We start from the raw sequence: 14972 nt of genomic DNA on the forward strand, positions 1-14972 counted from the left end.
ACACACACACACACACACACACCACTTAAAGTACTATATAAATTTCAGCTCTTATCAACAATATAGGAGGAGCTCAAGCATTAGATTAGGTATTATTAAAAGTATTTTCCTCCTGTGTGGCCCAACCCACACTACAGCACTTTGGACTAGTGGCTTTGCTTATCACACTCTGCTGAATTCCAATTGTCTTTTCTCCATACTAAAAACCAAACTTTTTGAGACTGGAAACTAAAGCAAACTGTAATGTTCAAAGGAATGCTTAATAAATGCTTAACTGGCCTTTTATGCCATACTACTGAGGTGCTTTGACTATTTTGAATAGTCAGACTCTCCTGTGCTTCAAGACCATACATTTAACATGTACGTCTTCTCTCTCTTCCCTTCCCTCTCTCCCTCTCTCCCCTCCTCCCTCTCTGTCTCTCTATTCTGTCATTATCCCTATGCAAATAACTCCCAAACATATATGCTGAGCGCTAATTTCTTTCTTCAATTTTAGTCCCTCATCAACTGTCTGCTGGACGACACCACTAAAGTATTTTGGAGGAATCTCAAATTTTAGGCTATAAGAACTAGAAAAGCCCTTAGGAATCATGAGGTGGTCAACCTGAAGGTCCTTTTACTTGCATTTACTGCAAGGGGCCCATGTCCAGTCAAATATTTTATCAACATACAGTACAACTGTCATCATTTTAAGGTCCCTGAAACTTGACATTAAAATGGGATATTTATAATTGAAAAGGTTGTGAGGTACTGATCCAATCCAATGTGCTTATTTGACAGATGAGGAAAGAGTGATAGAAAAACAAAATGACTTGCCCAAGGTCACACATGCCTGAATTTCACTATTTCACCTCTGACTCCTTTCTGGGTCCTGAGCCACATGTCTGGGGCACAGCCACTAACCAGCTGCTAGGGTTGTTGCACAGTTTCTATGGAAAGTTCAGCTTCTACCTCAGGCAGGGTCACCTGTCTTGGAGTCTGACTTAGGCATGCCTGTATCTGCCAGGTTCAAGCATAAAGAAGCTTTCTGGGGGCAGCTAGGTGGCACAGTGGATAAAGCACCAGCTCTGGATTCAGGGGGACCTGAGTTCAAATATGGCCTTAGACACTTGACACATACTAGCTGTGTGACCCTGGGCAAGTCACTTAACCCTCATTGCCCCACAAGGAAAAAAGAAGCAGTTTTCTGTTCCTGGCTTAAGCCCCTCTGGAACCTCCCATTAACTTACTCTAATTTTTAGTTGTCCTGCAGAAGCTAAGATAAATAGATCTGCTCTGAGGCAAAGAACACCCACACCCTTCCTACCTCAAGCTCCCAGCTCCAGGGGCAGCTAGGTGGCACAGTGGATACAGCACCAGCCCTGGAGTCAGGAGGACCTGAGTTCAAATCCGGCCTCAGACACTTAACACTTACTAGCTGTGTGACCCTGGGCAAGTCACTTAACCCCAATTGCCTCACCAAAAAACAAAACAAAAAAAAGTTCCCAGCTCCCCTTTTCCCTCAGTGAGCTTGAAATGACTCAGTGCTCAAGGCCCCCAAGAAACATTTTCCAGAATTTCATCTTACACCTGAGCCATTAAGCACTATTAGGCACAAAATAGGGCAGTGTCCTTTCATCAAAAAAGGATCATCATCAGGTTATTGTCAGTAATGTGGAATAAAGAAAATAAAAAGTCAAATGATGCCCAGGGTATTTCCCCTTCTGGGGTATCACTCTACTTCCCCACACCAATTCCAGACAGTTAGGAGAGAATCCTGGGTTCTCCTTGCACACCTCTCTTGTACTTGTACTCGATAGACTGGTGAACTTGTAACCTTTAATCATGGCCTAAGATATACGTGGAGGAAATCAGGGCTCCTCCAAAAGCTAACCGCAATGTAGTGGGGAAAGACCATAGTCCTCTGCCAGAGTAGGAAAGGTCATCTCCCAATTCATCAGCAGAAAAAAAAATTAATCTCTCTAACTGAGACCTTGGATCTGGGAAGAGAAGCTGATGACATTTGAGGCTGATAAATCTGTGCAAGGGTCAGTGAAAGCATAGATTAGCCTACACTAAGAGAGCCTAGGCCCAGCCTATGCCCTAGAGTACCTTACCCTGATTAACATGCCCCACCCATCCCTCCCATTGAGGGCCTACCCAAGGAATACCACAGACCTGGGGAACAGCACGACCTCTAACCTGCAAAGAAGTAATTCATTAACTGGTTGCTCTGTCCCCATCTCCACATAGGACTTCTGGGCATGAGTCACCTATAATCAAACATTTAATAAAAGGTTTGTTTTTTTTTTTAAATAGGATAGCCAGATCCCAATTCATAGGCTGCAACCACCTTCCTGCTAACAAGCCCCAAAGCCAAGCTTCCTGCCCCCCAAAGGATAGGGAGACAAAGGGTTGGTTGCCCTGTATATTTACTGCCTGAGCAGTCAAAGCAATCTTACTGATAAGGATCAAGGAGAGCATCAAGGTGAGCTGTGAAAGAGAAATACCCGTTTCAGGTGAAACAGTCCTTAAAGGCTGGCCTGCTTTATCCTAACTCAGCCTCGGATGCCATTTCCTCTACCCAGTGCCACTCAGAGTCAGGCAAAAACAGCCCCCTCTCAGACTACTAGGAGGCCTGCCAAGGGCCAGGCCAGAAGTCCCAAACTCCTTTGGAGAAAGGAGGTGGAGCTGTAACTCTTGCCAGGATATTCAGAGAACCTTGGCCTAGTCTTCTCTCAACCAAAGCTCAGCATCAGCCTTCCATTCCCTGAGCTCTCACCATTTGCCAACTGTGTACACAAAGCCCAGAGTAGAAGCTGTTGCCAAGCCTAGGACACAAATCACACGGAGATCTGAGCTAATCCCTTATGTGCTATCTCATCCATCTCTAACTATTAGGCTTTGAAAACCTCACAAGCTGCCTTCTGTTTCAGCCAAGCTTGAACTACCTAAGGCAGGACAAGAATAGGGAGGGTCCTTCCTATTCTATGTCAGGCTGAGAGAAGGGGAAGGCTGGAAGCAGCTTTACTTGGTTTCATCATCAGGATGGCCAGGAGAGAGCGCTGGGCTGGGCCCCTGCCAACAGGGACAGTAGCAAGCTATTTATAGGTATGCATATAGTCAGTAAGCTCTCCTATCCAACTACTCACAAAGGCATCCCCTAGCCCACAGCTTCCCCTACACAAGCAGATAGCGAGGTGTCCCACCAAGCACTCAGCCCTATAAGTGAGGTTGCTACCTATCATGGGCACAATCCAATAAACAGACCTGTGGGTCACCTGAGCCAGGGGAGTGTGGAAGTGGATATTCAAAAGAACAGGCCCCGGTAGAGAGGAAACGACATAGGCCAGAAAGGTGAGAAAGCCTTCTGTCCTGTCTCAGTCAAGAGCTCCTTTTAGCCTCAATATAATTTTTCCAGCAAAGGCTTAGATTAACTTCTCCAATTGCTCTAGTGAACCTTAGCACTTCTATACATAGCTTAGGTGACAGCTGACAATTTCTCTTCTTGGTCTGTCTGTCCTTTGTCCTATTGGTAGTTTACTTATATTCCATCAGATGGGAACTGCTTGAGGGTGGGAGCTATTTCTTCATCCCTCTTTCCCCCACCAGGGCTCTAAAAGTAGATGGAGCTCAGCATCATCATCTACATCCCACTATGCTGATGACTCCATGACCTGAGTCTGGCCTGAACAGGTGTAGGACCCAAACCTCCATGTTCAGACCGCAAAGTCTGTCTGGAGAGCCACAAGAGCTCAGACAAGTTCACCATCCTCCCTTACCCCACTATGTAGCCAGGGACAGGAGAACAGAGCAAAGAACAGCAAACCTTGAGTTACCAACAGCCTTCCTATCTTATCTGCTCCAAACCCTAGAGAGGCCTGGTCTCTCTGCCTCCCACATGGCTTTCATCTATCTGAAGAGTAATCTGATCCTTGATTACATCAATAACACATGGGTTCAACCCCAATTAGACCCAGGAAGCAAGCTGGAGGCAGTATATTATGAGAAGAAACTCTTGTCCACAGACCATAGATAGCCTAGTCTTCTGGCTAACCTCAGTTCACTGGGCTAAAAGCTGGCTCAGGGAACCTATCTGAAGGAACCACTAGTTCCTGATTGCACAATGGTAGTCACTGTAGCCAGGGATATAACATGTACAGTGTTGCAGAAGCAGCTGGCAAGGGCTGGAAAAGGCTCCCTGGAATGGGGATTTCACAGTGCTAAGTCTGGGTTACACACCTGATGGGACAGAGAGAGGCCATCATGAAGAACTTCCTCCTTCCATATCCCTCCACCTTCTCTGGAGGTGGCTGGTGTTTAGTACCACAGGGAACATTAGAATCCATGCTCTTTCCCTCCCCAAGAGCCAGGAAGCCAGGATGACATGTATGTAGGCTTATGAGTGGGCTAAGCAGCTGGAAGGGCAAGACACTGAAGATCTCAAAATCAATTTATTCAACCAGTGCTACCATGTGACTTGGCAGGGAAAATCAGAACCTAGAACAACATGGGTCACTTACCAGCATCACCACACACCAGTTCAGGATACCTCGGTAGTTGCTGAATCCACTAGCTGAGCTGAACAAAGATTCCTGCACTCGGTGGCACCTGGTAGTTTGAGGGTGGGTGGGGGAGTAGGAGTAGGAAAGGGAGGAATAGGAAATAAGACATTGAAAAGTCAGCTGCATATGAAGTAAAGGCAGGGAAATAAGTAAGACCTAAATGAAAGTCCTCCATGCTGGTCCAAAAGAAACACTCCTCTCCAAATGATAAAACTGTCATGGGGGCAGCTAGGTGGTGCAGTGGATAAAGCACTGGCCCTGGATTCAGGAGTACCTGGATTCAAATACAGCCTCAGACACTTGACACTTACTAGCTGTGTGACCCTGGGCAAGTCACTTAACCCTCACTGCCCTGCAAAAAAAAAAAAAAAAGATAAAACTGTCATGGGAGACATGGGAGATCTGGCGAGTCAGTAAGGTCACTCTCAGCATCTGAGCCCTCACTGTGTCGACGATCTGCTGGCAGGCACTGGGAATGAGCCACTCATCTTGACACAAGTCCTCTGATTTGCACTTTAGTGAGTTCAAGTTGTAGAAAGAAACTGGGAGGGGGCAGCTAGGTGGCGCAGTGGATAGAGCACCAGCCCTGGAGTTCAGGAGGACCTGAGTTCAAATCCGGTCTCAGACACTTAACACCTACTAGCTGTGTGACCCTGGGCAAGTCACTTAACCCCCAATTGCCTCATCAAAAAAAGAAAGAAAGACAGAAACTGGAATGAAAACAAAACGATGCCCTAAATAAGTCTTATACAAATGAAGACAGAACAAACTGACCACCTTCATATTTGGGGGGCCCAGGAACAAAGGTGGGTAATCAGAGTACAATGTAAGAGGAATCTTGCATGGGTTGCCTTAAGTCCTGCAGGGACCCAAAACAGTTTGGTTTTTCACCTGAGGGTGAGGGAGGAACTGACAGTTGACTCCAGGTCCCTAATTTCCCTATAGGGAAAAGCCCAAATGTTCTGAAAGCTCATTTGGTACTACAATTTCCCTAGGAGAGAGGAAGCCTAGTTTTCTTTTTTTCATTTTCTGAATAGGGAAAAAAAAGGTTAATACTGGCCCTTGTGAAAAATAACCATTTCTTTACAAACCTGTCTCCTGAAATACATACATATAACATTAACAAAACATTAACAGGGGCAGCTAGATGGCGCAGTGGATGGAGCACCGGCCCTGGATTCAGGAGTACCTGAGTTCAAATCCGGCCTCAGACACTTAACACTTACTAGCTGTGTGACCCTGGGCAAGTCACTTAACCCCAATTGCCTCACTTAAAAAAAAAAAAAAAACATTAACAGAAGCAGACAGAGGAAGTGTCATGATGGGACTGAGAGGGAACACGTTGTTTTTCCCCCCAATGAATTATAGTTTCTCTCTCTCTCCCACCTTCTCCCCGTTGAAAGGAACAATACAAACCTCATAACAAATAATCATAGTTAAGCAAAATAAATTCCCATACTGTCCATCTTCCATGTCTAAAAATGGTATCTTATCCTATATCCTGAGTCCATCACCTCTCTGTCAGGAGGTGGGTAGCATGTTTTATCATCAGTCCTCTGGAATCATGATTGGTCACTGAATTGCTTAGAGCCCTAAAGTCTTTCAAAGTAATGTCTTTAAATCATTGTTATCATATAAATTACTCTCCTCGTTCTGCTCACTTCACTAGAGGCAGCTAGGTGGCATAGTGGATACAGCACTGGCCCTGAATTTGAGAGAACCTGACTTCAAATCTCACCTCAGACACTTACTAGCTGTGTGACCCTGGGCAAGTCACTTAACCCCAATTGCCTTAAACATCTGGGGCCATCCCCAGTAGTCCTGATATATATCTTGCCACTGGACCCAGATAGCTCTGGAGGAGAGAGTAAGGTTCATGGCCTTGCACAGCACAGCCTCACTTAAAAAATCCAATTTAGTGCAAGTCATGACATCACCCCAATGTCATCATCCTCTTTAAGAATGAAGGGCGGTGGGGGTGGCTAGGTGGCGCAGTGGATAAAGCACTGGTCCTGGATTCAGGAGGACCTGAGTTCAAATCTGGTCTCAGACACTTGACACTTACTAGCTGTGTGACCCTGGGCAAGTCACTTAACCCCCATTGCCCCACAAAAAATAAATAAATAAATAAACGAACAAACAAACAAACAAACGAATGAATGAATGAATGAACGAATAAATGAATAAATAAATAAATAAGAATGAAGGGCGGTGGGGGCAGCTAGGTGGCACAGTGGATAAAGCACCAGCCCTGGATTCAGGAGGACTTGAGTTCAAATCCGGCCTCAGACACTTGACACTTACTAGCTGTGTGACCCTGGGCAAGTCACTTAACTGCCCATTGCCCCGCAAAAACAAAAACAAAACAAAGAATGAAAAGGGGGGGGTGGGGCAGCTAGGTGGCCCAGTGGATAGAGCACCAGCTCTGGATTCTGAAGCACCTAAGTACAAATCTGGCCTCAGACACTTAACACTTACTAGCTGTGTGACCCCGGACAAGTCATTTAACGCCAATTGCCTCACCAAAAAAAAAAAAAAAAGAATGAAGGGCAGGGTAGACTTCCAGGGTAGAGCCAAGATGGCAGAGGAAAGGCAGTGAGCTCTCAAACTCATGACACGATCGCTCCAGAAAACATCCAAATAACGCCATAGGAAAATGCCCGGAGCAGAAACACTCACAGAAGAATGTGCTGAGATCATCTTCTAACCAAGAACTGCTTGGAAGGTCAGAAGGAGGGAGCTGCTGTGCTGATACAGGAGTTGAGCCCTACCCCACAGTCACCCTGACACAGATCCAGTCCCAGGAAGGCCTCCGACCAGAGAAGGAGACCCCCAGAGCCTCTGAATCAGCTGAAATGCCAGTATTGTCTGGAATTAAGCCCACAGTCTGGTGAGAGGGCTGAGCCCTGGGCAGGGGGGAGACTACAGGGGTCTATGCTGGTGCTGAGGCAGAACTTGGATTTTTCACCCCTGCTGAGAACCAGGAGGTAGGCTTGAGTAGCAGTGGCCCAGGTGGGGGAGGGGCACAGACTCATCGGAGCTGACAACCACAACACACAAAGCTGGCTGATCACCAAGTTGGTCTGGGGTCATCTAGGACCAGGAAACAGGCCGGGCGAGGGAAGAACCTGATTCTCCTTAAATCATACCACCTGGGACTTCTTAAGCTTGGGATACTGCAGCCTAGAAACAGTGCCCCACTTTAAGGAGCTAAAAGTCAAGTAAAAGAAAGGCAAGATGAGCAGACAGAGAAAGGTGAGGACCATAGAAAGTTTCTTCAGTAACAAGGAAGACCGAGGGGCACCCTCAGAGGAAGATGTCAACATCAGGGTCCCAGGGCAGCTAGGTTGCACAGTGGATAGAGCACCGGCCCTGGAGTGAGGAGTATCTGAGTTCAAATCCGGCCTCAGACACTTAACACTTACTAGCTGTGTGACCCTGGGCAAGTCACTTGACCCCAATCGCCTCACCAAAAACCAAAAATCAAAACAAAAAAAAAAAACATCAGGGTCCCTATATCTAAAGCTTCCAAGAAAAATATGAATTGGTCTCAGGCCATAGAGGTGCTCAAAAAGGACTTTGAAGATAAAGTTAGAGAGGTAGAGGAAAAAATGGAAAGAGGAATGAGGGTGATGCAGGAAAGGCATGAGAAAAAAGTCAACAGCTTGAAAAGTCAAATTGGCCAAATGGAAAAGGAGGTACAAAAGCTCTCTGATGAAAATAATTGCCTAAGAATTAGGATTGAACAAATGGAAGCTAGTGATTTTATGAGAAACCAAGACACAATCAAGAAAATCCAAATGAATAAAAAAATAGAGGGCAATGTGAAATATCTTCTGTGAAAAACTGCTGACCTGGAAAATAGGTCCAGGAGAGATAATTTGAAAATTATTGGTCTACCTGAAAACCACAATCAAGGAAAGAGCTTAGACATCATCTTCCAAGATATTCTCAGGGAAAATTGCCCTGAAATTCTAGAAGAAGCAGCTAAAATAGAAACTGAAAGAATCCACCGATCACCTCCAGAAAGAGATCCCAAAAGGAAAACTCCTAGAAATATTATAGCCAAATTCCAGAGCTCTCAGGTCAAGGAGAAAATATTGCAAGCTGCCAAAAAGAAAGAATTCAAGTACTGTAGAGCTCCAGTCAGGATAGCACAAGATCTAGCAGCTTCTACATTAAAGGACTGGAGGGCATGGAATATGATATTCCAAAGGGCAAAGGAAATGGGATTACAACCAAGAATCACTTGCCCAGCAAAACTCAGCATAATCTTTCAGCAGAAAAAATGGGACTTTAATGAAAAAGAAGACTTTCAGATATTTGTGATGAAAAGACCTGAACTGAATGGCAAATTTGACTTTCAAATACAAGACCCTAGAGAACCATAAAAAATTGGAGATGGGGGACATACCTGGGGTCGTACAGTGGGCGACTGTCTTGTGTCTGAGGCCGGGTTTTGGCTGGGATCCCCCTGGGTCCAGGGGTGATGCTTTGTCCACTGTATCACCTAGCTAGGTGATGACATCTTTAGGGTTAAATTGAGGGGTGAAGGGAATGCACTGGGGGAAGGGGAAGGGCAGAGGTGAAATCCTACATGAAAGTAACAAGAAAAGGCTTAAGGAGTGGGGGAAGAGATGGGAGAGGAGCAGGGCAGTAAATGAATTTTACACTCATCAGAGCTGCCTCAAGGAGGGACTAACACACACACACACCCAACTGGGTGGAGTAATCTATTTAATCTGGACAGTAAATGAGACTAACACTCAACAGAATTGGCCCAAGGAGGGAATAATGTACATACTCAATTGGGTGGAGTAATCTCTCTAACCCCGCAGGAAAATAGGAGGGGAAGGGGATAAAGAGAGAGGGGGCAAAAGAAGGAAGGGCAGAGTGGGGGAGGAGACAGACAGAAGCAAATCCCTTTTGAAGAGTGATAGGATGAAAGAAGATGGATAATAGAATAAATATCATGGGAAAGGGAACAGGATGGAAGGGAAACAGTTAACAATAGTAATTATGAAAAAGAGAAAAGAGGGGAGGTTAAGAATTGAGAATCAAGGGAATGTCCATCAATTGAGGAATAATGGAAAAAGCTGTGCTATATGATTATAGTAGAATGGTCTTGTGCTACAGGAAATGACAAACAGGACGATCCCCGAAAAACCTGGAAAGACTAATAAACATCAATGTATAGTGAAGTGTGTAGAGCTGAGAGGACATTGTGCATAGTGACAGCAGTATTGTTCAATGAGCAATTGTGAATGACTTAACTACTCTCAGCAGTGCAATGATCCAAGACAATCCCAAGGAACTAATGAGGAAGCTTACTATGCACCCCCATAGAAAGAACTGATAAAAAGAACACTTGTGGATTGTACATATATAACCTGGTTGCAGTCTTATGGAGGGGGGAGGAAAGGGAGGGAGAAAAATTTGGAACTCTAAATCTTATGAAAATGAATGTTGAAAACTACCCTTACATGTAACTGGAAAAAAATAAAATAAATGTTTGTTGCTAAAAAAAAAAAAAGAAAGAAAGAAAGAAAAAAGAATGAAGGGCAGAGCAGCTAGGTGGCGCAGTGGATAAAGCACTGGCCTTAGATTCAGGAGAACCTGAGTTCAAATCCAGCCTCAGACACTTGACACTTACCAGCTGTGTGACCCTGGGCAAGTCACTTAACCCTCATTGCCCCACAAAAACAGAAACAAAAACAAAAACAAAACAAAACAAAAAGAATGAAGGGCAAGGGCATCTAGGTGGCATGGTTATATAAAGCACCAGCCCTGGATTCAGGAGGACCCAAGTTTAAATCCAGCCTCAGACACTTGACACTTACTGTGTGACCCTGGGCAAATCACTTTACCCTCATTGCCCTGCAAAAAAAAAAAAAAAAAGAATGAAGGGCAAAACAACAGCTCCCTTCATTCTGTATCAGTTCATAGAAAACAATCCTTTTCACCATTTCTTAAAGAGACATAGTTTTACTGTACCATAAATGATTTAACCATTTCCCCCCACAAACACACACAAGTGACAGACAGTTCCTTAGTTTCCGGTTCTTTGCTACCACAAAAAAAAAAAAAAAGCTGCTATATTTTTGTACATGAGTCCTTTCCCCCTTTCTTTGATCTTAGGCCTAGTGGTCAAAGGGTAAGCACAGTTTATTAACTTTTTGTGCACAGTTCCAAATTACTTTCCAGAATAGCACGTCCAATTCACAACTCCTCCAACAGTGTGTCAGTGTACATATTTGCCCACATGAGAGGAGATAGACAATTCTTAAAACCTTCACCCACTCACACTCTGTCCAAGGTGAGAGAGGGGAAGAGGCTTTCCATCTTCTTGTTACAGTTATTTTGATACCTATCCAAAAGAGGTTTCTTAATTTTATTTTATAATTTTTTTACTGATGTACTTTGGGGTTTTTTTACATCATTGTGTTTACGAGTACCCCTCTCAACTTGCCAGAGAGCCATACCATACAACAAAGTTATTTTTTAAAGATTAAAAAAAGGGACAAAAACATTGAAAAAGTTCAAAAACATGTGCTATGTGCAACCCCTGTGGACCTCTCACCTCCACAACGAGGAGTTGAGGAGTGTCCTCTCCTATTTCTTCATCCGAGACATACTTGATCTTTATGATTTTGCTACATTCACTTTTGCTTTACTTTGAGTGGTTATTCCTTCCATTTACATTGTTGTAGCCACTGTGTATATGGTTTTCTTGGCTCCACCTACACTCTGTGCATCAGTTCATGTAGATCTTTCCATGCTTCTCTGTATTCCTCATATTCATCATTTCATATAGCATAAAAATATTCCATTGCATTCACGCACCACGATTTGTTTAGTCATTCTCCACTTGTTGAACATTTACTTTGTTTTCAATTCTTTGCTATCATAAAAAAAGGTGCTGCTATAAATATTTTGGTGTATATGGGGACTTATCTATGGCTTCTTTGGGGTATAAGCCTTGCAATAGAATCTCTGGTTCAAAGAATATGGACATTTTAGTTATTTTACTTGCATAGTTCCAAATTGCTTTTCAAAATGGTTGTACCATTTCACAATTCTACCAACAATTTGTGTGCCTATCATCCCACAACCTTGGCCTCCAATATTATTACACTTTTTGGTCATCTTTTTCATTTGCAGAGTGTGAGGTAAAACCTCAAGGTTGTTTTTTTGTTGTTTTGTTTTTGGTTTGGTTTACAGGGCAATGAGGGTCAAGTGATTTGCCCAGGGTCACACAGATAGTAAGTGTCAAGTGTCTGAGACCAGATTTGAACTCAGGTCCTCCTGAATCCAGGGCTGGTGCTTTATCCACTGTGCCATTTAGCTGCCCTCAAAGTGTTTTTGATTTGCATATTTCTTATTAGTAGTGATTTGGAGCATTATTTCATGTGGTAGTGAATACTTTGCAATTTATTTATTTATTTATTTATTTATTTATTTATTTATTTAGTGAAGCAATTGGGGTTAGGTGACTTGCCCAGGGTCACACAGCTAGTAAGCGTTAAGTGTCTGAGGCCGGATTTGAACTCAGGTACTCCTGACTCCAGGGCTAGTGCTCTATTCACTGTGCCACCTAGCTGCCCCACAATTTATTTTTATAGAATTGTTTTTTCATATCCTTTGCCAAATGTCATTTCATCACCATTACCACACCCTATCATTCCAACTTTCTTTTCCAAAGGGCCATCTTCGTGGCCCTTTTGTTAAGGGTGAAGAGGACTTCATAACCCATTTTGCAGAAGGAGAAATAGAGAATTAGTAAGGTAGGTAACTGCCAGGCCCCAAGCAGAAGGTCCTGCAAACTTGGCATCTATCTTGAAAGGTCTCATGGCCGCTGGCCACTCAGAGCGGGGAAGATAGAGGCCTTAGCTACCACTGAAACCTTCCCTCAATACGTCACTGGATCATAGGGAATGAGAGGGACTGTAGTGAAGAAGACAAGTTACCACTTTTGCCAGTAGCTGCTCCCTTTGAACATCAGCTAACATCAGTACATAAGCCTTCAGCACAAATGGGCCCCAGGGACCTGACATCCAGTAGCTGGGAAAGCACGTCTCTTCCCTCCTAGGTCAGGGCACTGTGCACCTGCCTGGCAAGCGTCCCTCATTGCTCTCCTCACTGAGTATTGCTTACTGTTCTCATTACTGTCCCAGTGGAACCTACGAAAGCCTGGGAGATCCCTTAAACTACAGAGAAGATACTGATCTCCATTTGAAGAGGAAACTTCTTTACCTGAGTTTTCAATACCAGTGAAATCACCAGTCCAGTCTCTTACCCTATCCAAACATATGTCTGTCCTAGACAGACAGTAGTAGGCCAGCCCACCATCTTCAGGGAATGTTCCCAATTCAGTTTTTCGTAATGCCTAACCTTAGTTTTCTTACCTTACCTCCAGGTTGGCCCAGCTATCCCATCCATTCACTTTCAGTATACTCACCCTTCAGGGTAGCCAGGGCAAAGAGAAGCTTCTCTCTAACCCCAGCCCCAAGTCCTACCTCTGGGGTGGGTCACACTTGAGGGGTACAAAGGCTAAAAATTTATTTAGGTCTTTTCTGCTTCCTGACCCTACATTTGCCACTCTCATTCATTGGGAGGGTTCTCTTTTTCTCAACCTGCAAGAGCTCTACAAAGAATACTGATCTCTTCAGTAATAGATTCTTTCTTCATTTAGCCCCAAAGGGCCCTTAGAACAGGAAGCAAACCAGCCCTGAACAAAGGCTCCTCAAGAAAACCTCGGGGTCTGGGGACCAGCACAGACTTAAATTCCACTGCTGGGAAGCTGGTCTCAAGTGCTAGCTTAAAATCCCAGCCTCTCCTTAATTTACCAGCGAGGGCTAAGGCCGACTCTTCAGGCTGTCTTTTTCCTCCAGATCAAAGCTCAGTGAAAAAAGGCACTTAAAGCAGACTACCCATATCCACCCTGTGCCTGCTATGGGTGCTATACCCTCACTGCTCACCTTAAGCAGTATTAAGTTGAGGATGGAAAGGAAAAGAGAAGATAAAGAAACATGCTAAGCTACTTCCTACTGTTCCAACCTGACTCAGGAAAAAAAACCTAAGGCTTCTTAGACAGAAATGCAAAGGGGGCGAGGGGTGAGAATAAGCATCTATATAATACCTTCTATGTGCTAGGCACTATGCTAAGTGCTTTACAAATATTCTCATATAAGACATGATCTTCCAAGTGAGCAGAGCAGAAAAAAACTTCAAACTCAGAAATTGGTTAAGTAGCCCTAAGAGCCTAGACTTTTCTCTACTCCCCTAATCTAGCCACAAAACTCGTAGGTCTCTAAGCCTGACTTTCAGCTCAATATAGGCAGTTGACCCAAAGGAAATAGGTGTCCCAAGCCTTTAATGAAATGGGGAGGCCTAACAGACATTGGCCAGATAGCCCAAGGGGAAAGTTACCCTTTCCCAGAGGTAATGGAGAAATTATCATTTTTGAGAACCTGAGCTGACCAAGGAGCCATTCACAAACCTTCTACTTTCCGGAGCCATGAAGTAGGGCCAGGGAGCTGGGACAGGGTAGAGATGAGAGAAGGGGTTATTCAAGTACTTATTAGCCAAAGTGGGAACAATGGACAACTGACCTTTGCTTACCCCTGATAAACCCATCACAAAGTCACATTACAGAGGCTCTAATTCTAACCACATCCTCTTTATTGGGCATCCATAGTACCTAACTCCATGGTAGACGGAGGTCAAAGTGCCACAGGCCTTTCTAGCCTGCCAGAAATCTTGCCCAAGTCCCCTGCCAAAGGAGGTTTAAAAAAAACACACACACAAAAAAAAAAAAGTCCTGTAACACTGAATCTTCTCCTCCACCATCACACACACACACATACACACACACACACACACACACACAACACACACTATGCCTCTCTTTCTTTCCTTCCCAATTAGATTATAGGTGGGAATGAATTAAGAATTGTTAGAAGCTTAATTACAACATAAAATGAGACACTCAATTTTCAAACCCCAGCAATATGGCTCCTGGCCAACTCTAGTGAAAACCTGCTCTTAAAAGTCAGTAATGCCAACTCCCCTAGCTTTTTTTAAAAGACTTCATCTTCTATCAATTGCTCATGGATAGGCAGAGCTAATATATTAAAAATGACAATACTGCCTAAATTAATTTACTTATTCAGTGCCATACCAATCAGACTACCTAAAAATTATTTTATACAGCTAGAAAAAATAATAACAAAATTCATCTGGAAAAACAAAAAATCAAGAATATCCAGGGAAATAATGAAAAAAAATTCACAGGAAGGTGGGTTAGCGGTACCAAACCTGGAGCTTTACTATAAAGCGGCAGTCATCAAAACTATCTGGTACTGGCTAAATAGAGTGGTAGATCAATGGAATGGGCTAGGCTCAGGAAATGCAGTGGTAAATGACACT

General features: G+C 43.9%; 1 protein-coding gene across 1 annotated transcript in view; it reads right to left on the bottom strand.

The window, feature by feature from the left end:
- DGAT1 (diacylglycerol O-acyltransferase 1) overlaps window positions 1-14972 on the bottom strand; it is a 42228-nt gene that overhangs the window by 15869 nt on the left and 11387 nt on the right. The window contains exon 2 of the mRNA XM_043977162.1: window positions 4503-4590. Coding sequence (XP_043833097.1) covers window positions 4503-4590 — 88 coding nt within the window. The remainder of the gene's footprint in view (window positions 1-4502; window positions 4591-14972) is intronic.

Source organism: Dromiciops gliroides, chromosome 1 (assembly GCF_019393635.1).
Source record: "Dromiciops gliroides isolate mDroGli1 chromosome 1, mDroGli1.pri, whole genome shotgun sequence".
In the NCBI taxonomy this organism is placed as follows: Eukaryota; Metazoa; Chordata; class Mammalia; order Microbiotheria; family Microbiotheriidae; genus Dromiciops; species Dromiciops gliroides.